This window comes from Larimichthys crocea, chromosome XX, assembly GCF_000972845.2.
Source record: "Larimichthys crocea isolate SSNF chromosome XX, L_crocea_2.0, whole genome shotgun sequence".
In the NCBI taxonomy this organism is placed as follows: domain Eukaryota; kingdom Metazoa; phylum Chordata; class Actinopteri; family Sciaenidae; genus Larimichthys; species Larimichthys crocea.
Window position 1 is genome coordinate 1,097,474 of NC_040030.1, and position 25,915 is coordinate 1,123,388.

At 40.6% G+C, this 25,915-nt stretch overlaps 2 protein-coding genes across 3 annotated transcripts in view; one reads left to right on the forward strand and one right to left on the reverse strand.

Annotated features, from left to right (window-relative positions):
- Positions 1–841: 841 nt before the first annotated feature.
- On the reverse strand, positions 842–11,149 carry orc5 (origin recognition complex, subunit 5). The gene is made up of 14 exons (XM_010738916.3): positions 10,696–11,149; positions 9,245–9,337; positions 7,997–8,182; positions 7,576–7,650; positions 5,626–5,737; positions 5,206–5,336; positions 5,058–5,106; positions 3,441–3,531; positions 3,272–3,327; positions 2,921–3,033; positions 2,700–2,747; positions 2,503–2,613; positions 1,206–1,318; positions 842–1,111 (listed from the first exon to the last, which is right to left on the reverse strand). The coding sequence occupies exons 1-14, from the start codon at positions 10,807–10,809 to the stop codon at positions 1,066–1,068; spliced, it is 1,338 nt and encodes a 445-aa protein (XP_010737218.2). The 5' UTR covers positions 10,810–11,149; the 3' UTR covers positions 842–1,065.
- Positions 11,150–11,855: 706 nt separating this feature from the next.
- The window catches only part of lhfpl3 (LHFPL tetraspan subfamily member 3), a 39,478-nt gene continuing 25,418 nt past the window's right edge, over positions 11,856–25,915 (forward strand). Inside the window, exon 1 of one of the 2 annotated variants that reach the window (XM_027272488.1) lies at positions 11,856–12,916. In XM_027272488.1, the coding sequence (XP_027128289.1) occupies positions 12,481–12,916 (436 nt within the window). In that variant the 5' untranslated portion in view covers positions 11,856–12,480. The remainder of the gene's footprint in view (positions 12,917–25,915) is intronic. The other variant, XM_010738915.3, reaches the window with a different exon arrangement.

The following is a 25,915-nucleotide window of genomic DNA, read 5'->3' on the forward strand; positions in this document are numbered from 1 at the left end:
AGCTTTTTACAAAGGTGATAACACTTTACTTGAATCCACCCGATTCAGCGTTTACATACAGTGTCACTATAAAGACATTGTATGTAGATATAAGGATATTTATTTCGATTTAAAAATTTATTTTAGATTAGAAAATGTAATTATTTACTATATTCTCATACATTAGGCTCCAGTTATGAGTCATATGACTTAACTAACATGTTATGTTGTTATAAACGTATATATATAGCTTATAAATCAGGGTTACAGTAAAGGGTTAAAGGAAAGTGGACTCTGATAAAGACAAGCAGGTAAGGAAAATACATTAATGAATGTTAATCATCCATTAATCAATCTTCTCTTCTCTTTTCTGGATGATTTTCAACATTTCAGGCCCTTTAAAAAAGATTTTAAGATGGAAAAACATGAAACCAATGACGGGGACTCAGATGTAGACTTTGTTTTGTTTTTTTCCAGGGTTCACAAGCTCATAAGGTTAGGAACTACGGCTTTAGTGTTACTGTTCAAAGGTTAAAGGAGGATGAGCAAAACCGGAGACAATAACTCTCTATAAAAGCTTGTGAATTTTCCCTATTATAGTCTGTACACAACCTCATACAACAGGATAAACAAAGCTGACACATTATGGAAGCGAAACCCTTTAAGCGAGGACGATGACTCACCTGCGTGCGTGGTGTCGAGGTCGCTCGATGTCAGGCAAGAATAATAAACCTGCATCAGATTCACCTTTTTCCTCTGAACTGGATTTTATACTGACTCTGTATCAAATCCCAACCACAGTGAGAGTCTTTGAATATTTTCCTTTGAGCAGATTTAACGGCTTTTAACTAAATGAAACAAGTAGAAATTGCCAAAATGGCATTTATTTTACACAAATGCAAATATTTAACGAGTATTTACAAGACAAACAAGCTCATTCATCAGCCACAAGGGGGCAGTGGCATAATTGGAATAATTTTCCTTCAACACTAGTCACAGCTCCTCATTGTCCTTCGTCTTTAAGTGTGTGAATCCCTCTTTTATCTTACTGTCACTGAGTGTCATCTGTCTTCATTCACAGCGGGCTCACAGGAAGTCGTACAGGTACTTGACGATATCGAAACTCACCGTCCTGGAAAACAGATAAATCACACACAAACTCATTCTCAGTGAATGTTACCAGTCAAATTCCTGTGAATAATGTATTAACAGATGTGCACACACACCTGGATATGGCACAGATGAAGTCCATAGACACGGCACATTTGTACTTCGGGGCGTCGAGCTGGTCGTCGTGACTGACCTGAGTCAACAGCTGTAAGGTCACCAGAGAGGAGATCTAAATGGAGACGAGAGGGAAACTGAAATGAGACTCTCTGTTCCGCTTCTTTAAACACAGCTTTTCCACACTTTGATGCAGAGGCACTAAATTATGAGAGCCACTCCCACAGATATGGGTCGAGCATAATTTCCTAAAACCATTTCATGCTCGGGGGCCATAAATAGATCAGCATTTGGCCACAGATCCCAAAAACTCGTGACCATATGGGTCGAAAACATCTCATGTGAGACACTTGGGTCATTCAGCTTGATTTAACATAAAATAGTGACATTTTAAATCCTCTGATTATTCTAGTGTACATTCTCGTTCATTTGCTTATCTAGCAAATGGGGGGAAAAAGTGAAATTAAATGATTTTCTAGAGTCAGTTGGAGCCACTTTAGAGACCCGGGAGACTTTATATGGCTAACTTTGAGAGTCACAATCATAGAGAAAGATTACAAGCACTGCAGGACTAAATGAAGGGCAAAATTAAACCACTACAGAGCTCAGTTTAACTCGTACGATGGCGACAAAATTGGTAGTGTATACAGACAGTTAAAGAGATTAGTTAAAGTGTTTTGGATGGATAATTTTAGCGTACATATTCATTTCTCCTTTATTTCAACTGTCGAAACAGGACAATGTCAAAATATTTGCACGCTTGAATCCATGCTTGAGTGTGCCGCCTCCCGGCTAATCTAAAAATCAACAAATATGTGGATCATCGGTGGGCTAAATAACGCCTGGTTGCTCAAAACGAGCCGCCTGCGACAGCACATACCTGTCAATCAAAGCGTCCACGCTGTTATTTATTCATAACTTTAAGCCTTAATATAATCTGAACAGGTGAGTTGTATATAAATTCACCCTCAGTACAGTTGTCATGAACGGGGAAATTAGCTACAGAGACCAAAACTGTTTTTTGTACCAGGCTGTAAACATGTTTATTTCTGCTGTGAAGTTGGACATTTGAACATGGGGACTTATGGAGACTGACGCACTTCTGGATCCAGCCTCAAGTGGACGTTTGAGGAACTGCAGCTTTTGGCACTTCTGCACTAACTAAATTCTGTTGCATCTGAAGAGCCTCTTCTTGTTTCTTCTGGTGGTGTGCAGGCGATTTTCACTTTATCTGAATGTCCTGAATGTTTAGTTAAACAGAGTAAAAATTCAAATGTGAAGTAACGAAATGTGACTGACCTGGGAGAAGATGCTGGCAGTGGGGGCGACTCTGCTGTCAACCACACTGTAGAAAATGGCGAGCAGGCGGTCCAGTGGGAAAGGCTTTGGCCCCAGAAGATGGTTACTGGTCTAAAAAATAGAATATATTGATATTATATTCAAAACGTGTTTAAAACTAATGTAGAGCAAAGCCAGTGTTGTGATAAGATGATCACCTTTTCATTTTTCTTCAAGAAGTTTGTTTTCCTTATTTTACCGTGATGCTGTTGGAAGCAAACAGAGAGACGTCGAACTCATTAATTCACACGAGTCAAGACGATTTTATTTGCATGAACACACAGATTTGCCTCAAAAGGGCTTTACAATCTGTACAACAGGCAACATGCTCCATCCAGAACCAGGGTTAAAAACTACAGAAGCATAAAAATGTGTCTACCTTCAGGAAGAAGCGTTTATCTGTGCGGGCGGGGTTGTAGGATGCCAGGTAGGCGGCGATCAACAGGAACTTGGAGTAATAAGGCAGCTCAACGTGAGTGTGAGCAGACAAACCTTCAGGGACATAAATGCAAAGAGTCAGATGAACTAATCTAAAACTTCATCCTACTTCCATACAGTGAATTATTTTTGGTGTGATGTTACAAGTTATTAACAGCACAGGAAAAAAAAAAAAGAAATCCAGCATGAATCCACAGTGTCGCCGCTCCCTATTAGCGCTTTTACAGTTTAACATCTGCTCTGCAATCATGTTACGTCAGCGAGGGCAACAGTGCTCAGTGTGTGTTCGTACCTCTCAAGGCTCCCGATTCCTTCTCCTCCATTTGCTGCATCTGCTCCCACTGAAGGCTGAACAGAGAAAAGACATGACACACACAACACACACACACACTAATGAGAGGAAACCAAAGCAGAATATAAGCGGAGTGTGTCGTGAGTAAGCCGATGTAAAGAACACAGACCTGGACACTTCTCGTAGGTAAACGGTCTGCATGGCTTTTTTCAAATGAGGCTCGATGTTTCTCCACAGCTTGTGTGTGTCAGTCTCTTTAACTGAAGACAGAAAACAGAGCGACACTGTTTATAACATCCAGTTAGAGCAGGAAGAGAGAGGCGATGTAAACAGGAAGATACAGAAAAAACAACAACAGGAAAACTATGAAAGAATCTGCACAGAAAGAGTTTTAATGTGACGCTTGTAATGATGATCCCACAGGGAATTATCTCCCTGTGGGTCCACTATTTCTGGAGCTTTTCATCCTCTTTTAGCTCGTTGTTTTGGTTTTACAGCCGAGAGGAGACCAAAACTACTTCTTTATTTATACTTCTGAGTTTAGTGGTTACGTGTGCAGGTTTAAAGCTACACAGATACCACACAAGGAATGCAAGAACCATGATTAGTCAGCTAGTAGGTTTATGATGCCAGTAGGAGAGTTATCTTTTTTATTAGCTACACTTAGATACAGTCTAATGTATTCCAATACAACAGCTCCAAAATTAGTTTGGACCTCCGTGGCTGTGAAGTGAAGCCAATGCAGAAGTGCCAGAAACTGCAGTTCCTCAAACGTCCACTTGACTTGGCTCCAAAACGAGTCAGTCTCCATAAATTCCCATGTTAAAATGTCCAACTTCACAGCGGAAATAAAACAGTTTTGGTCTCTATAGCCATTTTTCTTTGTTCATGACAACTGTACTGAGTCTGTCTTAAAGTTTTGCATAATTAACAGTGTGGCCACTTTGACTGACAAGGTGGGCAACGTTACAGGTGGCTTGTTTGAGCAACCAGGCGTCATTCAGGTTGCCTCAGGTCCGCCGATGACCAACGTCTTTGCTGAAAAGACGCAGGACTACCAACAGGGTGGTTGTTGTGGAGAAAGTGCTGAAGTCAAAGGTCAATGGTGAGGTTAGGAGCCTCTGATGTCTTATGCTGTAATATTTATTGACGGTTGATCAAGGAGAATTAAAGACACGCTCAAAGTTCATCAGAAGTGCCTGAGTCGGTCTCACATTCTGCCCAACTCGTGCTGGTGGATCGACTTTAAACCCAAAGATAACACAAAATAGGTGTCATTGTCAACATATTCTAGTCTGGAGACACAGATGTCTGGTTACGTCAATTGGGACGTCAACGGCAAGCTATTTATTATGTCTAGGAAGGCAGCAACAGGTCTCTTCGACCTTGGCCACCACAGTGTTGAGATAGACTGGCACCTGCTGTTCCCAGTCAAAGCCAAACAACTAATACTGACAAGGACCTCAAGGCCCACACGTGTAACCAAAGAATAGAATAGAAAAACAGTGGTGGCCGCTACACTGAGCTTCAAAACGACTCTTCAGAAAGCTGTGGGTGACGTCACGCGTACGACGTCCCTTCTTTAGGCTGCCAGTGGTTAAAATTTGTTCAGCTTCTCTCGAGTGGCCAAAATTCGATTTATGCAGCTTCAAAGAAATAAATATAGAAATGTAAGAAAAAAAAAAAAAGCCGAAGGGCATCTCAACACGGAAGAAAGAGCACAGAGGAGGTATTTTTAAATATTGATCAGCTGTCAGATGAATGAATATTCCTCTCTATGCTTTACCTTTTCCTTCTGCCAGCGGCTCACAGAACTTTGAAAAGTTGAGGGCAGCCTAGTCACAAGAAAGAAAGAAGAAAAAAAAGAGAAATCAACGATGAAAGAAAATCAAAACAATGACAAATCTTTCCTGACTCGTGTGTTCATGTCTGACCAGGTGACGAAGCTCTCGGAGGTCCCGACAGACCGAGTAAAAGACTCCCAGCAGGATGTTGATGTAGGAGGAGTAAAACTCTGCAGAATATGAAGGATGTCTGTCCTGGGACAAAATCTGCTGCAGCTCAGCTACAAATAGACGAACGGACAGAAAACCTCAGATATTATAAAAAGAGTTGTCTCTCTGAGATTCTCACAGATCATGTGTAATGATTCACTCCCTGTACATGCTGAATTTAAACAGTGGTGTTTTAATATTCCTCCACAGTCGCGCTGCCTAAAGTGTTAGAACAAAATCACAGGTACAGATCTCACATCTCGCACCGCATCCGCCAAGTGTGCGTCATCGTTACGTACGCAGCGTGTTGGGAGCTACTTATGATGCGTTGTGTTTGAGTGTGTGTGCGAACGTTTATACCTTTACTGTAGTCGGGGAAATGAAGCAGAAGGGGCTCGAAACAGCCGGTGTTTGGTCTGAACTTGTCCCAGACGATCTCGCTGAGCAGGATGACGGTAACGTTGTCTTCGACCTGAAAAAGGACGTGAACAAATATGTTATGTAACAGCGGTTTTTGTACAACAAGTGGATTCAGCACTTGTGTTTATGGGTCAGTGAGAATCCGTCTCCATGACTACAGACATTACTACACTTTGTACATTTTATTTTTTGTTCTAAATTGATAAATAGATAAATAGAAAACGATCTGCAACGATTCTAATAGTCGATTAATGATTCACATAATTTATTAATTGAATTTATTAAATTAAATGTATTGATTTGGTGCTTTTCTCTGGTTTATATCATTTTAAACTGAATATTATATAACTACATATTTACCATGTTTAGTACAGCGTAAAATACAGTATCAACTAAATGTCTTTCTGTGCTTAAACTACACACTAAATGGCAAAAACAGAATATAGCAATGATAAAAAAAAGGTGTAGGCTGAAGCGTTTAACACCTTTCTCACAACAGTACATTTAAAAAATGTATGAACAAGCTTCACAGCTCAGACAGTTGTTAATTATTACATGTTGCCTGGCTACAAGATCTTGTTCCTTCAGGGAAAATAAAGATTAAGTTGGGACTTTTATTATAAACGGACCAAAAACTATGTATAAGCAACAATGTACTAATGGTCTAAAGACTGGACATTACATAAGACACTACAACACTTCATGAAGGATGGATCAATCGTTTGGTCTAAAAAGATTTGTTTTGTCTGAAACTCAATTTCAAATTGGAAAATCTTCAAATTGGAGGGCTGGAACCAGAAAATGGTTGGTGGCACAGGAAACCTACCTTTCTACCTGTTAGACTTTCGGTCGATCAACTACTCTGCCAGGACGCAACCAAGACAGCGTCAGTTTTTAGTGACACAGCGATGCCTCGTGTTATCTTAAATAAAAATGATCCCAATGAGTTCAGCCTAGTGAGCTAATAGAGCTTAAAACTGGGAGAAACACAGCACAGGTACTTCATACTGGATCATGAGGTATGCTGTTGACACAACAACACACCCTGATCCAATAAGACCTGAGGTTTGGCAGGCTCTGCCAAGAAACACACCCTAGCCTTCTGTCTTGGTTAGGGTGTATTTTATTACAGTGCAGAAAGACAGAAGGTTAGTCTTTCCGCACTATAATAAAATACATCCATCCATTTTCTTCCACTTAACCAGCATCGTGGATGCAGGTTTAGCAGGGCGTTCCAGACATCCCTCTACCCAGCAACACACTCCAGCTCCTCCTGGAGGATCTCGAGGTGATCCCAGGGCAGACGGGCAAAGTAGTCCTTCCAGCAGGTTCTGGGTCTGCCCCGGGGTCTCCTCCCTAAGAGGCATCCTAACGAGATGCCCGAACAACCTCAGCTGGCTCCTTTCGGCCGCCTGTATCCGCGATCTCATTCTTTTGGTCACCACCCACAGGTGACAGCTGGAACAAGCTCTCATCCTTTACAGTTATGTTTAACCTTTGTGCAGAGAGGCCACAATAATAATCATAACACACATTAGAGACACAACACCCCTTTATCACTCTTTCATCCTTCACCTGTGTGTAAATCTGCATCCCAATTATCACTTCCAAATCCTGTGTGGCAGCACTGAAGCAACACAAGATTCAGAGGAATACAACACAAACAATCACAGAAGTCTTTGTCCTCTTGATGTCTGTAATTAAAATGCACTGCGTGGCTGCCTGCCTTCCTTCCTAACATCGTTTTGAAAGAGATCCACACATTCAGCTCAAGGTCATTCATTACAAAAGAAGAAGCTCTCCGAGTCCCCCCTTTCATCTCTCCACACAGTGCAACAATAAAATGGCTCACTTGATAGATAACACAAAGAGCTCGCTGCACTTTCTCACCAATTCCTGAAGGCGCAGGAGAGCCGGGAGGAGATTAGCATCGGTGTCTCTCAGAAGCTCGGCTTTTTCCATTACCTGAAAAATATACACACGTGCGTTTCTTACTTTGTAACGTCTATATTCAATAAACTAGAGGCTGTTTTATCACATTGCTGCATGCAAATGATGAAGCCAAAACACTAGATTAAACCTGCTGCTGCTGTGTTGGCTGGAAATTACACTTATTTTCTTCAGGCTAATGCATGTGGAGCTTTGTTTTACATCTATTTGCATGTGTTATCACGACTAATCATATTATCATACAAATATTTAAGTGACACATCCAAAGAATATATCATTCGACATGCCAAGGATTAGAATATCTTTGTGTGCCAAGTGAGGAGAGATTTTCTGGCTGGGGCATAAAGTGCACGACACTCACAATGTATCGCGTCTGCTTGGCAGGAGTCTGGGAGCACTGCTGTCTGTAGATGCGTACAAAGTCAGACAGGGAGGGACTGCGGGGGAGTAGCGAGGCAACGTCGCAGCCAAAGAAGGACAGCAGCACTTGTTCAAACAGCAACGCAACGGAGACACACTCGACACAGCTGACTGTGGCGTGAGGCAGCTGCAGAGAGGAAGAGGAGGAATGTTAAACAAACATCAGTTTGAGTTCAAGCTAAAATCCCAAAACAGAGATATAGATATTTTTTGGCCTTTTCAAGCTTTATTTTTGATAAAGACAGCTGAAGAGTGACAGGAATATGAGGAGAGAGAGACGGGGAATGACATGCAGGACAGAGCCACAGGTCGGATTCAAACCCTGGACCGAGCCTTCGTACATGGGGCGGTTGCTCTACCAACTGAGCTAAACAACACCTCGTTTCTTTGCCTTTTTTGAGAGCAAAATAAATATATTTAGGTTTTGGACTGTTGGGTTGGTCAAAACAAACATTGTAAGACATCACTTTGACTAAATGATGTGCAGATTAATCAATTATGAAAGTAACGGTTGCATTCTTACTATCTTATTGTCCGTACTGTTAAAATGCTGTCTTAGCGTTCACCGCAGAGCATTAAAAACCATATATGACTTGAACTGAGGAGGACAGACAGCAGGAATACTATGTCATGGTGGTGATTACTTGTCTAAAGTGTCTCCCTGAGGGTAGCTCGGAGGACATGACATCCATGATTTCCAAAAACAATTTTGAAATGTGGACTCGTCAGACCGCAGTACACTTTGCTGGTTTCCTCCGGGTTGGGAAATGTGGAAAAACTCTTCTCTGTATTTTGAGTTTATTCAAAAAAGATTTGTATTTTTCTAAACCCGATGACGGCTAAAGATTCAGTCCACAAATGTTAAATCAAGAAGGGAACTAAAAGTCTACACACTTTCAGCTCTGTGTGCACTGACAATGAGATTTCTCTGAAAAGCAACACAAGTGTCTGCCACCTTTTGTACTTTTAATAAAATGTAATATTTCTGAGCACTCTTTGATAAGAAAGAAGCTCGGTGTGTCTGTTTCAGGTTCATACACGCTTAAAGTCTTCAGTGATTCAAAGTCTTGTAACTGACACAAACCTGTTTCACGGTTTGTTGTTTATTGTCCATCTGCATGAGAGGTGTTGGTGGATTTGAACCCCCTAACAAACCATTCAGCCCTGACAGCAAATGTCTCTTTCTCACCTCAAGTTCCTTCAGCAAAACCTGCATCACATGACTCTTCCCAGACGCCCGATGGCCATAGATGAAGATTGAGGGGTAGCTGTACTGCTGCGGCTGCAAGAACGAGAACAATTGTGACATTTCATTATGATCTCCGTCTATCTTTTACTACCTTTTTGTTGTTTACCAACATCATTCTGGCTTTTATGATGAAATTAAATCCACTGCTGTTGTTAGTAATTAACTGTAACGCTCATGTCCTTCACTAAAGATATTCTGACGACCAATTTGCCGAACCAGAGACACCAGAGATCTAATGACAAACAGTTTGTTCTCATAAAAAGATCTGAATAAGACAACCCTGGCCCAAAATGGACAGCACATATAACTCCCATTGCAGTTCTCTTAAAATCACTGAATACTTTTTATCCTTTGTTTATTCACCTGTCATTTTATTGGCTTTATGCAGTCGTTTTTATGTCATATAGGCTTTTATTTATTATAACATTTTAAACGTTTATGGCCAAATGTTTTGTCTATTTTGTTAGATTCAATTCATTGTTGTTCAAGCTCTTTGGGCTGCATGTTTGCATGAAAGTAAATAAAGTTTGAGTTTAACTTAAACTCGACATTTATTTAGCTGTATTACATTGTGTAGTTTCTGTATTGCTCGTCTTTCTTTTTTAAATGCAAGGTTGACCATTAAAATACAGAAAAATGGGTATTATCACCATATACATGACGTGATATACAACCTATGTAAATAATTTTAACATCTTAAAGCTCGCCTTTTTACAGACTTCCTCTCTGTCTCATTTAAAAACCCACCTCTACTCACTGGCTTTTGACACCCCGTAGAGTGTTGATTTTATGTGTATACATGCATATTTTTATTTTATTTATTTTATCTAGTGCTTTTTATTTATTTTATTTTTTGTATACTTCATGTTTTTATTGTGTTTCTATTGTTTATGTATTTATTTTATCTTGTGTGGGTAGTGCTTTTTATTTATTGTATTTTATTGGGTTTTTTTTATTGTACACTTCATGTTTTTATTGTTTTTCTATTGTTTATTTATTGTATTTTATTTTTTGTATACTTCATGTGGTTTTTATTGTGTTTCTATTGTTTATTTATTGAATTTTATTTTTTGTATACTTCATGTTGTTTTTATTGTGTTTCTAGTGTTTATTTATTGTGTTTTATCTTGTCGTGCAGCACTTTGGAAACCCTGTGTTTGCTAAAAATCGTGCTATATAAATAAAGTGGATTGGATTTTTTACTTTAACTGGATCTTAGTGAGCTTTTCTATTTGGTTTTATTTCATTTTTTCATGTCTTATTGTACTTAAATGTCTCTTTGCCACCTATGTGTCTAAATGTTGTTTATAGTTTTAATAAGAAGGCATATTTTGATGTGTAAAGTTTGTTGCTGGATGTCTGAATGGACCTCAGCCTCCAGGCGTTCATACCTGCCCCATGAGCGACAGCAGCATCCCCGCCTGGAGCTCTCTGCACGGCAGCTTCTCCGCCGCGCTCCGCAGCCTCTGCTCCTCATAACCGGGATGCTCCAACAGCGCCGTCATCTCCGTGTGTGTGTGTGTGTGTGTGTGTGTGTGTGTGTGCGTGTGTGTGCGTGTGTGTGTGCACACAACTGAAAGCTACAAACAAACGGTTAGCTCAACGGTCAGGCACGAGACACCGGTATTCGCTCAAAATGCGAACAAAACGATGAAAACAGAATAAAACTATTAACCGTGAACACGGCGGGATGCTGTGTAGATATTCATACCTGGAAATAAAACGTGTAAACGACTTAAAACGCGGTGAAAAGCTGCGGTAAAGTCAGAAAAACGTAGTTGTTGTACACACTCACGGGAGTTTTTTTTTCGCGCGCGCCTTCGGGTTACGTCAAATGACGGTTTTTAGCTACAGCCAATCACAGAGCACACACAGAGAATCATGGGTAATGTAGTTTTTAAGCTCCAAAACGAGTACTCAGGTTGAACCCTGTCATTTAAGATCAAAAAATGTTGCCACAACATCACATTTTAAACACTTTTAAAACATATATTTATTTTACATATTATTATCTTGTAATTCAATGACAACTGGGCAACTGAGGAACATAGTGATACAATAGATACTCAATTGACCCTGTTGTGTTGAGATCATTTTTATTTGTTAAATTAAGATATCTGTTTGACAAACAATCCATTATTAATTAGAATCACAGATGATAAATACTTAATTTTTTCGAGTATATGTTAATACAAGTCTCACATAAGAAAATATATTACATTGTTTGCATTGTAAGCCTAAAACAGCAAGGCAAAAGCTTGCCTTTTTTAATTTTACTGAATCTTAGTGAGTTTCTCTTTATTCAGTTTCTGTTTGTTTGACAAACAACTGACCAATGTTGCAACATAAATTGTAAAAAGCCAGCAAAACAGCAAAAATTATAGTTTTAAAATGATTTATTTAGTAACAAACACCATAAGGTCAATTTAACTCCTACTACAAATACAGTATCACATTGCATCATCATTATTATTAATGTTGTTGAATAAATGCTTTAATTATCAATGTATTTGCACCTCTCATATAGTTATAGGATTATAAATGAGCTTCACTGTTTATGTTTTTTTTTTCTGATGTCTGTTTAAGATTTCGCGCGTGTTACTCGAATAATACGTCAGACTGGGATTAAGGGATGTGGGCTGGCTCTGTAATATCCGAGGCTATCCTCCAACTCTGTTTCAATAGGATCTCAGCTGCGGTTGTTGGTCTGTCGAGCGTCGAGCACAGGCGGGCCATTTCAGCGAAGATCTCACACAGTCCGATGACAGAGACGGTCGGAATAACAGTGCCTCAGATAGAGATGCTTTTTAAATAAATATGAAGACAGATGTAGGATAAATCCTCGTGTTTTTTTTTTCTGAGCTGAGGATGGATTCATGAAGCTTGTGTGTGTGTGTTTTTTTCCCCTCCGGATCGCACGTTTCGTTTTGGCAGAGTGATGAATGAAAATCAGAGGAAAACACAAGAAGAGAAGAGAAAATCCGACCTTGCAATGGATGCGAGAGTGCAGTGATGCTGTGACTGAATAAAGTAAGATCAAATAAACATATAATATCAGAATAAAATCCGACTTAAGTTCTGCATCAGATGCACCAGATGTTATTTTGCTGAGGACTCATTGATCCTGCAGACCCCCTCTCCACACACACACACACACACACACGCACAACCGGAGGATGGTCCCAGGGGCCCCCAGCACGACCACCACCATGCTCCCCGCCTCCGAGGCTGCCAAAATCTACCAGACCAACTACGTGCGCAACTCCCGCGCCATCGGCGTCCTATGGGCCATCTTCACCATCCTCTTCGCCATCGTTAACGTGGTGTGCTTCATCCAGCCGTACTGGATCGGAGACGGCGTGGACACCCCGCAGGCGGGTTACTTCGGTCTGTTCCACTACTGCATCGGGAACGGACTGTCCCGGGACTTGACCTGTCAGGGCAGCTTCACCGAGTTCAGCGCCATCCCATCCGGCGCGTTCAAGGCCGCCTCCTTCTTCATCGGCATGTCCATGGTGCTGGTCCTCACCTGCATCGGCTGCTTCGCGCTCTTCTTCTTCTGCAGCACCGGCACCGTGTATAAGATCTGCGGCTGGATGCAGCTGGCAGCGGGTAGGTGACTCTGCTCTGACTACAGGTGGGGAGTTCATAAAACAGTGCAGTGTTATGTCAAAGTGTTTGTCCAATGAGATGAGTTCAAATCTCTTCCAAGACAACCAAAAGTTTTGCACCAAAAGTCCAGATGTTAGATGCTCATTTGAGCTCTAAGGAGTGAGAGTTTTATTCCACAATCTGGAAACTGAAATGAAAACAACTGACTAGAGTCTAAATGTGCATAGATTTTACCCAATATTTCAGATTTCCTCTTGCTTTTTCTGATCACAGACTTAAAAGAGACTCATCTGGGCTCTATTTTCAATACTCAGAGCTCAAAATGAGTACAAGTCTAATTCCACTGTTATATATATTTACCGAATATTCTCTGTTTCACTATCACTCTGAGATATGTCCACACACATGAAATGTAGCGTTCTCCGTACCTTAACAGGCCATATGCTCCTGATAGATACCCATTAGAGCTCTAATGGGTGAATATGTTAGTCTACAATCACGTATTTCACTGGATAATGTCTGTTTTTCCTTCATTCTGCGAGTCAAAATGTAAAAGAAATACCAAGTTTAGGATAGAAAAAGCTGAAAAAGCTGACCAGAGTCTAAAGGTTTATAGCTTTTACCCAATGTTTCCAATTTCCCCATGTTTTTTTTTGGATTATTGCCTCAAAAGATACTTATTTGAGCTGTTTTTTTTGGATTATTGCCTCAAAAGATACTTATTTGAGCTGTGTTGATATGTCTCAGAGCTAAAATGAGTAAAAGTTTAACTCCACAATCATATATCCATCCATCCATTATCTGTAACCGCTTATCCTCATCAGGGTTACAGTGTGGCTGGAACCTATCATATATTTAAATGGAAATTCACCAAAATGAGGCTTTTACCTAAAAATCCTGATGTTCTCCTGCTTTTTCAGGTTGTAGAGTCTAATACATACTCATTTGAGCTCTAATCAGTGAGAGTTTTATTTCACATTCATATATTCTACTGGAAATTGTCTCTTTCACCTTCATTTCCCCCATTCAGATTGTAAAAAATATAGTTAAAATGTAGCTTTACCTAAAAACTTCAGATGTCCCCTGGTCTTTCCAGGTCAAGAACTCCAGCAGTTTGGCCACAGAGCCCCATTTTATTAGCCTAGATTTGGTCCTGTGAAACCCCGTTATAGAGTATGTCTGTGCTACTGAAGCCCTGATAAAACATTATGTAACTGTCTGAAGTGTAGGTGGAGTGACAACAGCCTTGGGGGAACGTAAGACCTCGGATTTACAGTGAGAAACACTTTGTGTGCTGATGGGAGTCCAACAATGAAAAGATACAAGCATTGGTTTTACAACTGCATCTTTTGTTGGGGATGTTTTACTGATATCTGCAGGTCAGAGTTGGACTTTGAGGTTATCCAAACATTGATCTGTGGCAGACAGTGATATATATGCATCATTGCCTTCATCAATATGGTCAGATATGTGCTATTTTCTGTATGTTTTCAATCCCAGAGCTCTAATATTTATAGTTCAGTCCCTTTGATGCAACTTACTCCAAAGTACATCCAGAATTTTGTCATGTATCAGCCAAAAAAACTGTATTTAACTCTCAGCTCGGCTATAGAAACAGGTAAGTCCTCAGTGGTTTTTATGATTTACTTTATGATCAACATAAAGGGTCGCTCTAACATCTTCAAACATTAAATAAACACCTTTAAAGGAAATGCAGAAAAGTAAATCTAAGGAGCAGGAACATGTAACGCTTGTTTCTTTCTGTCTCTAATTTTTTTTGGTCAAATTTCCAGCCTCTCCTCTGAAATAGACAGAATTTATCCTGCATGTGCAGAGATCTTGATTTCCTTCCAAAATTATATTTTCGAATGCAGCTCAGCTTCATATCTCAGCCAGCTATTTGAGTACACAAGAGGAAATGTCAGTAAATGTCAGCAGTAAAAACAGTTTTTTTCTACTTAGAAGTAATACTTTTTAAGCATTTTAGACATACTGAATGTTGCAAGTCCCATGCAATAATGCAACACGCATACTTCCTTCCTTGTCAAAACCATAGACTGTATAAAACATGGACATTGTATCTGTGACGAAGCCTGATGGGTCTGACCGCCCCATCTTGAGCAAAGACGTGGGTTATCAGCAGACCCAGGGTAGGCCGAATGACGCCTGGTTGCTCAAATAAGCCATCTGTAATGGTACCTACCTGTCAATCAAAGCGTCCACGCTCTTAATCCTGCATAACTTTAAGCCTTAATATAATCTGAACAGGTGAGTTGTATATAAACTCACCCTCAGTACAGTTGTCATGAACGGGGAAATTAGCTACAGAGACCAAAACAGTTTTTTGTACCAGGCTGTAAACATGTTTATTTCTGCGGTGAAGTTGGACATTTGAACATGGAGACTGACTCGTTTCTGTAGCCAGCCTCAAGTGGACATTTGAGGAACTGCAGTTTTTGGCACTTCTTGGCACAGCTACGGAAGTTGTTACTTCGTCAAAACCTGTTGCCTTCATTACAGATGATGCAACCTGACCATAGTTAGTTATGTCTGAGATTTTAGTGTGTTATGTTATGTTAGTACCTCAAGCAGAGATCAGGAGGTAACCGTGTGTCATCTGCAAACACACACACATTTAATTTATCTAAAACTTGTGTGTATAAATGCTAAACAGCAACTTTACAAGGTAAAAAAAATAAACCTAATGACCTTGACTCCACATTTACTTTTAAGAGAAAGAAAAGAAACAACTGAACATGTTAGAAAACGCTTTAATTTGAGCCACAAGATTAGATTTCTGTGAGAAAATGAGTGGCATCACACCAATTTACACCCACACGGAGAAACACGAGACAGATGACTGATAAAAAAAATAAAAAAAAAGATCTTGAGCATAATTTATGATTCAGATTTCTCATATAAATCTAATTTGTGTGTATAAATAACCTCCCGGGATAATACTGTGCATCTACGTGAATGTCTGCTGTGACGCTGCTTGTTCTCAAAAGGGAATTAAATGTCATAACCGATAACGATCACATCTGTAGCGTGCTTCTGTTTTTGCCTGCGGAAACAAACAGAGTGAACGTGTCCCTAAAGTCCACTGACCAACAGTTTTAGCAATAAATAGAAACCATAGACTGCAATCTAACAGAGCATTGAGGTTAGCAGAGCCATTGGCCAGCTGTTAGGCCTAATCTAAACACTATGTTCTCATGTCATCACAAAAAAGTGTCCAGAGTGTCTCAAAGCCCAGCAGCTGTGAGTTGGATCATCTTGGGGGTGAACGCTCTGCGATGAGCTCGATCACAGCCATAATGAGTTGCACAGCCTGGCAGTTTTTTGTTTTTTTTGTCACAGATCAAAGCTGCTTCTTATTCCTCTGAGTCACATGTTGGCTTCCACAGTTTTCCCACCATGTCAGAGAAGCAGATTTTCAGAATTTGTCACAGATGATATCGTCGTCTCTGGTGGTTTGCGTGAATCTGGGTATATTTACTCGTGTCCTGTATTTAAGTACGAGTTCTTAGTATTTCCGGGTTAATATCAAAAGATCAAGACCAGTAAAACTAGAAAATCTTCACATTTGAGAACCAGAGAATTTTTGATGAAAACATTACACAATAAATCTCTAAATGAATGTTCTGTCAGTCGACTCATCAGTTAATCAAAATAAAGGTTAAACCAGCGGTTTCCAACCTTTTTTGCCAGGCAACCACTTGTCTAGTTGGGGTTCCTGGTCTTGTTTCAGATATCCATGAGTCCATTGGCGATGAGTGCACCATCTGGATACAGTACACTGTATTTTGCCATAACTGACAGCGTGAACGCACTTATAGACGCCTCGAGCCATCCTCAAGCAGAGATGAAGAGTAGATCTGCTAAGCTCTTCTTTATAACGCCTCACTTCCAGCCCTCTTCGAAGCCACAACATACACACACTGTAGTGATCCGTGAGTCCTATAAACAGGCACAGTCCCCCTTTAGATAACTGTTTAAGGCCCAGATTATTAAAGATGTCACAGAGAAGCTACAAAAAATAATGCTTATTTGTGTAGCAGAACCCTTCCTCCTTTCATGAAACATCAATCATCTCATGATCCCTCAGATTTATCTTGCTCCTAATATTTCAGACCCTCATTCGGTATCACTCTGTCCATCATCTCCCAGAAAAGTCCCATTGAGGCCACTGTGAAATCTGCCATTAAAAGATTTTCTGGGCAACTTAAATAGTCAATATCGACTGAAATCCCACCGTGATTGTAAAAAAAATCCCCCCTGTCAGATGTCATTTCAGGTGGTATGTGCTGCCTATTAAAGGCTCACCGTTCAGAGGCAGCCCTCTTCTCCATCGACGCGATGTCCTGAATGTTTGATGAGCGCCGAGACTTTTTTGGAAGCCGAGAATAACGATGATCGCTGTGATGATGATGTAGCTGTTTTCTTTGCCTCTTTGCTGAAAAAGAAAAAAACATAGTTTGATGGCCTGTTTTATGGTTTTAAAGAAGTCTTTTGCATAACTTTGCACAGTAGTTGGCAGGAGTGCATCAAACAGAACTGGCATGCTGCCCAAACAGAGCTGATGTTTATGTCTTTCACTTTGTCTGCCACCAGGAAATCACCCACCACTGTAAAGTCACCTCTGCCACAATGACAACATATAATATACTTTAATATATGTAGGGTTTATTTATAGAGGGTTGATAATTAAAAGGAATTAAAGGGATTATATCTTGGGACACTACACGTTTCCCTATATCAACTCAATTCCCAATTAACTTATGATGAGGATTTATTCGCCATTTAATTTGGTAAAGCTTTAAAAATTCCAAATGAATTAATTTGATCACAATGTTGAAGGCTCAACAAAAGAAACATTTTTTTCCTCTGGCTTCTTAGCTATTACTTTAATTCATCTGGAAGGCTTGTGGCTGTTTATTATTGATTTAGTCTCATTTTATGGCTGCAGAGTTAATTGTTTTGTCAGGAACTGAATAAGTCATCACCGCAGTAATCTAACTGATGACAAATTAAAAGCGCAAGCAGTCACTGGATGATTCAAGATTCAGTATTTCATCGTGATTTCAACACAGCTGTTTTGGTTAAAACAAAATATGGCATCACCGTAGACTGTTTAAATATGGATGTCTGTCTCCCGTTAGCGTCCACGCTCTTAATTCTGCATAACTTTAACCCTTAATATAATTTGAACAGATCAGTTCTACATAAATACACCCTCATTACAGTTGATATGAATGGAAAAATTAGCTATAGAGACCAAAACTGTTTTTTGTACCAGGCTGTAAACATGTTTATTTCTGCTGTGAAGTTGTGACATTTGAACTTGGGGACTTATGGAGACTGACTCACTTCTGGAGCCAGCCTCAAGTGGACGTTTGAGGAACTGCAGTTTTTTGGTACTTTGGCGTTGGCTTCACTTCACAGCCACACAGTTTTTGGTACTTTGGCGTTGGCTTCACTTCACAGCCACACAGTGAGATGTTAAACAAGTGGTAAAAACGTCAAATGACCACAGTTAGGAATAAAGCTTTTGTGTATAATGGGATAATATAATAATTAATAAAACACGCGATATAAGCACCACAAACCCTCTATACATACCATTATATGAATATCATTACAGTGTCCTATGGACACCCGGGAAGAGAGGAAGTTAAAATGATGGTTAGCAGCATGAGAGGAGTATTTTGCTGTAGCTAAACGGTGTAACGGGATAATATCCTCTGGCCTTTGTGGTCAACACCACCAATTCCTGTGAGTAAAAATTGCGTTTCAACCCTTAAATCTTGTGCCAAAGTACACTGAAACTGGCCCACGCACACCACTGAAGATTTTATGTTGTTTTTTTCCTTCAATTTGTCACCAATCTGGAGGGTTTTTTGGATGAATTAAAGAGCTCGTGAAAAAGCAATCTGGAGGATGATACACACCACATAGAGTTTTCACAACCTTAATGACCTGAAAGGTTATTAACGGCTTTATAATTTATATCGAAAGCCATATAAAGTGATTTATTTGCAATTAACAGATCCATTAGTCCCCTTTTTAACAGCATGTCTTACTTTAAAGTGTCACCGACGATGAAAGCGGGACGAGGTGAGCGTGCTCGGTGTGGAGAAAGCTCTGACACGTTTGGTGCTCAGTAACCTGGATGGCCTCCAGAGCTTTGATGGCCATCTGGATCTCACACACACAAACACACACACGCTCATACGAAGATGAGATGAACAGCTGCCCCTCTTCTTTTTTTCCCCCTGTGGCTGTAAATCCGTAGAAATCCATCGAAACAAGAGGTGGGTTTATTCAAAGTGCTGTTGAAGCATTTCCAAACACACGGTCCATTTCCTGGTCGTCTGACCGGCAGCTCCCTGTGCAGTAAGTGGCATCCCTCGTGGTTACTCTCTGTCTACTAAGTGGTCTGGCATTCAGAGCCAAAAATAAAAAGGTCCATTTGGTAGCTGGAGCTTTTATTGATCCAAATGTTCCAGAGTATGAGGGAACAGGGGACAGCTGCGTGTACTGGAGTTCGGTTTTGTGTCATTGTGACAGAACAAAATAGCTCTGGTTTGCTTTATGTTTGATGCACGATAACACAGTTTGATAGAGCGCCTGACTGCCTGATATTATTATACAGACGCTCGGTGCGTTGGGTGGTATTCAATTTCACAACTCTTCAGGAAGATGTCAAGTGGAACCGGGGCGTTCTGCTTATCACCGTCATATTGTGTCCTGGAAAGGAAACGCAGAGACACTATCACACTGAATCTGCAGAGGAGACGCCAATGACAAATGATCTTTGTGTTGTTGTCTCTGTCCATAATGATCCAATAAGAAGTTATATTTACTTCTGATGATATTGTACCTTGTACTTTGATTCGGTCGTAGTTCGATTGAATTCGATCGAAGTTAATGGCCAGAGATGGGTAGAGATGATCAGTAGTTTGAGCCCCAGCTCCTCCTGTCTGCATGAAGGAGGCTGCACCATCGGAGTGTGAATGCGTATGAATGGTTAGCTCCCAAAAACTGATGAATGAGATATGTGGTGTAAAAGTGCCTTGAGTGGTCAGAAGACTAGAAAGGCACTATATAAGTACAGTCCATTTACCATAATCATATAAGTAAATCAATAAATGACGACAGATTATCATTTATTTGGGACAAATAGTTCCTGATGCCAAGCAGCACATCAATGTTTTCCTGAACAGTAGCTTTCTAAGCTTTGGTCTATAAGTCTATGTGGTACTACAGCCCAGTTGATGTTAATAGTTTTGAGAATTGATGTCTGAAAGCAGTTCAAAGCTCATGTTCTTTGCCTTGAACTGTCAGCTTCTCTAATTTGTCGTGGTCGGCTGATGTTGCGTGAACACACCTGGAAGTTTTTTCCCCTTCTCTGACAACAATTTATAGTTTAAGTCAAATGATATTTGTTGTGTGGCAGTGCAAAAGTTTGTTACAATTTAAGATAATGACCTGTGAAGCAGTGATGTTGTGCAGCACTCATGAAACAACATTTGTCTAATCAGATTACTTGGTTGTATAATACACAAATAAAGTAATACATCTGAAAGACTTTGCAAGGTAGAATTAGGATGTCGTGATGTTGCTCAAAACATGTCGTCTCAGCCCGGACCGCATCACTGCCGTGCCAATAACATCAGTAAAGCACACCCTCTCGTGTAATATTGCTTAATCATGATCAGAATCTGCAGCTTCCTTCGTCTTTATGGAGCTTGATGACTGAGTTTTGCCTCATTGTTAAATTTTACTGTTTTAATTTACTCCCACTGCATTCCTAGTGTCTTTTTTTTTGCTACAGCAGGCAGCTGTTTTTAGTAAAATAGCTCTAAAAACCCACTGCACACCACCAGCTGGTGATGTGTCAACGCTATGTGCTTGTCCCTATATAAAAATAGATATTAAATAAATAAATAAAAGCCTGTAATCTGCTGGTGATAATTGGCTGCTGATCAAAGCATCTCTAATAAAAAAAAGCTCGGAGAACATTTGCAGTGTCGTTGAGATGGTCTGGATTTAAAGCAGCTAATGACATCAGCCCCGTCTTTATCCTCTCACACATATAATGAAAGACCGGAAGAGTCTGAGAGGCTTTGCGGTGATGTAACATGACCACACATGAGGCTCAGACGCAGACATGAACACACACAGAAGAAGAAGATGAAGCTATTAGCTGCAAAGAAAAAATATGTCTTCACCACCCGAAGGTTTTTAGATGAAACCCCTCCGCCCTCTACATTCAGTGAAGTGCTCAGCTGGTTCCCTCCTGTCTTAAAGGTGCCAAAACATTTCTCTTTTTTTTTCTAAGCTCAGAGGATGAACGGCGAGTCAAAGAAACGCCACAGAAGCATAAACAAAAAGACAAGAGATGGCAACGCACGCACGAGTGAATCAGCCAAATTAAAAGCCAGCCAAGTCAGCTGAAGCTCGTGGATCTTAACTACAGACTAATTCTGAGTATGAGGATTAAGAAAGTGGATCACCTCCTTTAGCTGATGTGGGTTTTAAAGGGACAGTAACCGATCTGTGGCCTCGATCAGCCTCTGAAGTTGACTTGTAGGAGACAAGACAGGCACTTTCATTACTTCAATGTCCCCCTTTGACAACAAGATTACTTTTCAAAGAATAAAACAGGAATATTTGGGGAAACAATGTAGAGTGTGACAGCGGTCTTCAGATTTAGATTTGATAGAAAGCCAATGTTTATGTATCACTTTGACCAACAATTCTACATTTCATTACTTGGCAGTAATACTCAAGATCCTGGTCTTCACTTGGTCTCAACCCCTCAAAGTTTTGGTCTTGTCTCGATACACTAGTCATGACTTAGTCTCGGTTTAGGTGGACTTGACTACTGCACTGTTACTTGGCTTGACACACATCTTGTTGCAACTCAAGGATAGTTTTTTCATGTGGGCAGAGGAAAAATAATCTAATCTTCTTGTCATCCTCACCTATCGAGTTGATAGTGAGACTGCAAAGGAAGTCTTAGCCCTGATATCCATTTTCTGGATGTCTGCTGGCTACACCAGAAGCCCAGAAACATTGGCTGTTGCTGCCAGAGGCTAAACTGTTGTCAAATGATAGCAGACTTTTTTACAAGGCTGCATTACAACTGTCGAAAACAAAGGTTTTCCGCTTAGTACTTGTTGTGGAACAATGAAATAGATATCAACGCTACACACCGTTTATAGAGTTACATCAGAAGAGACCTTGTAATCCCTGTCAGTGAACTGCCGCAGCAGCTTGTAGCACTGACGACACCGTTACCTTTGAAACTGTTAGTGCACATTAATGTCAGCTCGCTCCCCTGTTTGCAGCAGATTTGTGAGCGGCTGACAGGCAGATATGACGACCTTAAGTCTGGCTGCGATCGTAGCATCTCGATGTTCAATCTCACCTCTCCACCAGACCACACACCCCATAAAACACCTCGCCCTCTGTGGCACCTTTACATCACCTCGCCGCCACCGTGGTCGGATTTATTCTCAGGCTGACAGCTCTGTTAAGTAGATCACTGATCATCTGGGTGGCAGACTTTAAAGGACACGTTTCAGGCTTTTTTTGGGGAGGTTTTGTGCATGCTCTATATGTTTTATGTCTGTCTTTAAAGGGGCATTGAGTGAGATAGATCTTTTCGAAACATTTAGAACAACCATAACTCATCCATGGGGCTGAGAAAAGTTGTATTGTACATGTGATAAAACATTTAACTGGTAAATATGCTATGAAAGAAACTATTCCTGAAATATTTATGGAGCTTGTAGTGGTGTGTGTATACGTTTAGCTTTTTAATAATGTTTCTATATATGCATTTCTTTGGGAGCAATATTGGGTTAAATGTCAGTTGCCTAAATTGATTAAATTTATTAGTTCATGAGAAAACAATTTCACCAAAAGGTCTATTTTGTAACTCTTCTGGAGCTTTCAGTCATAATATATGATCTTCCTTTTATCATAGACATGTAGATCTGAGCATTTATCATTCACGTTGGCTTAAACAGTGAGTTTTACTCTCGACCTTCACGAAAACAACTCAACGCGAGGTCTATGTACTTTAAAGTGTAACTGAACTCTCAAACCACTTCACGACTTAATGCAAAGTATGTAAATTCTGCACAGTGTGCTATAAATATGCATAACTATCTCCCTGTACTGGTTGAAACTTGGATGTTGCATTTTAATTTTGCTATTGGCTGATTTTGGGAGGCAAGTGTCTCCAGTTTTTGTCACCAACCACCAACTCCAGCTGTATTCCTGCGGATCTATACTCCGATTGGACTCACAGACCCACCATCAGATCAAAATATGAGCAAAATCTGTTGAATTGTCAAGTTCACATTTACTACAGCTTTATAATGAAGATGTTAAGATGTCATCCTGAGGTGATGATGAGTTTAAAAAAATTAGCCGAGGCGTGATGGACAGACGCAGGCTCGCAGCAGACGCTGGAGACCGTTCGTTCGAGGTAAAAGCAACGAGTGGTGTGTCTGATTGGAGAATCGCAAGGTATTTAGAGCCTTAAGTGTGACTGACAGTTTTGATTGCAGAGTAGTTAGGACGTGGAATGAGCAGAGAGATGGAGATTATCTGAGACGGGGAGAAGTAGAGGAGACTGTCAGGGCTGACAACCAGATGAAAATGACATCCAGAGTCCCCCGCCGTTCTTCAGAGGGCTCCAGGACTGTAATTATCCTCCACAAAATGGATAGTCCGCTCCGGGTAAACTGCAAAGAAATGAACAGCAGTGATAGAGGTGTTTATTGACACGGGGCATTTACATGCACAAACAAAACACAATATAATAGCTCCAGGCCACTGACTGACGTTTGACTGATATGGGGTATCATAGACGCCTTATTACCTTCGCTACAGCAGCTACAAATGTTTGTTTGTCTGTTAGCACAATGCTTAAAGATGTTTTTACAGATTGTAGTGCTGCATTAATTGATGTTTATGTGCTTTTATCACATATGTCTAGTGCTGTATGTCACCTAGACTCCAGTATGAAGAAAAATTTTGAGGTACATTTGGGTATTTTGCATGATATTTTAGAGTTTGTCTCACTAATTACTGTATATATGCACAGCTTTATAACTTTATTCAATGATTTTGGTGAAACTGAAAATATATCTACTGTAGTACTACTGGAGTTTCCTGATGGACAGTTTTATCTACTACAGGCAACTTAACCGAGCTCTGCAGCTGGACCGGACCAGGTTCGAACACAGTCCAACAGGGAATAACGTTACACTATCGAGGTGATTTACTCACATGGTGACTTTCCTAGCTATACCACTACTCGTCATTAACTCATTTAGCGGTAACTGACCAAACTGACCCAGCCACTGGATGTCAGGAGCCAAACCCGGCAAGAAAACCACCTCAGTATGCTGTTGTATTCCCTACAAGACTGGCCATCGCCGGTTTCAGAGGGTGCAGCCGTGTTCACTAGAAGGTTGGCGCTGATACTAGGGCATAGCACTAGTTGATTGCAACTTTAAACATGCAATGTGTTTTAAGAAAAGGACACCATTTTCTCAACAGATCATTTGTCTTTGTGGATTAATTTGTGGTTTGTAATTTGTAGATTATTCAATGATACACGGAAAATTGACTATTGCCAAATTCGCGTAATCTATTGGACAGAAATTGCAAATTAAAGCTCACATTACACATTAACACATTTATATTTAAAGTTGTTTCTGCAGGCATTGTATAAATCTTAACAGTCATATCTCGGCTGTCAAGAGAAGTCTGGCACGCTTCATCCTTGTACAAGGACCGAATACTTGCAGAATTAAGAACGATGGCCATCCACATCCATGACTGTGTCTATTATGATGCAGATCCACATTAAAAACTTGCAAACACTCGCTACTATCAGAATAAAGCAGCCTTAGTGGACGTATGAGTCCTGTCTGATTTCTTTCCATTTGTTTTGAACGCCTTACTTTACACTAAATTACACTTTTATTACTCAGTTCCGGACAGCTGCTTTATGGGCGTCACAGGCTTCATTACCTACATGACGATCGTGATGTTACGGCATCGCGGAGGGAAATTCGTCAACGCTGCTGTTATTAAAAACTGTCAGAGGCGAAACGTCTAATTACACCAACACCAACAATTTGCTTGCATGAAGCAGCGCGCTTCCTGAAGAGCGTTTTGCGAGGCCGCCTGTAGCCTTGATTTCTGCAGAACGAGGCTTTATACATGTTTCATGAGGCCTTTCTGGTTCTCTTATGTTTTCGCTGAGGTCAGAGAAAGGAAAACTGTGCATCTTTTTTGGGAAGTCTGTCTGCATTTTCGAGAAAAAAAAGCTGTGCTGCCCTTTAAAATTGGTTGGAGGATGATGATGGGATAGTGTCCAGTTGCCAGACAGAGAAAGAGCAGGTGTTGAAGCTGATGGGGAGATAACGAGGAGTCTCTGCAGGATGTGGACGTGCTGAAGTTATAGGGCTTAATAACACTCCTAATCAGGTGCTAGTTACGGAGCAGCAGGAGAGCTAACAGCAGGGGGGGGTTTGGATGGAAATGAGAGTGCTGAGCGGCATGAGGAGAGGAAGAGGAGTGATTGGCAACTCTGAGTTTGACATCCCCGGTGTGTTGTTGAGCAGGGTGGAACGACAGCGTCTGTGTGTGTATGAGAGACAAGAGGTTTATTCATCCGAATGTGTTTCAGACCGGCTGAGTGGGAGTATCACCGACGCGAGCAGCAGCCGTCGAGGTTGTGTTATTTTCCTCTCTGCAAAAAGAAAATGTTCCCAATCTGCTGTTGTATTATCCTATTGTATTATGTACCCCTGAGGGAGCGTCACTAAATAGCCTGCTCCCTACTGCATGAGGGATCAGTGACAAATCCCCCAGCAGGGGGAAAGTGATAATCTCAAGGAGCGTAAGCTTGTCCCAGAGGAGAACAAAATAGTCTCTGTTTTGTGCTGCCTCTAAGTCTAATGGGGA

Excerpts from the sequence above, each read along its gene's own strand:
- orc5 (XM_010738916.3), bottom strand. The coding sequence starts at position 10,809 with ATGACGGCGCTGTTGGAGCATCCCGGTTATGAGGAGCAGAGGCTGCGG. Across the intron at positions 3,532-5,057 it reads GCCGCTGGCAGAAGGAAAAG|TTAAAGAGACTGACACACAC; the intron begins GTAAAGCATAGA and ends TTCTGTCTTCAG. Across the intron at positions 1,319-2,502 it reads CTGCCAGCATCTTCTCCCAG|ATCTCCTCTCTGGTGACCTT; the intron begins GTCAGTCACATT and ends GTCTCCATTTAG.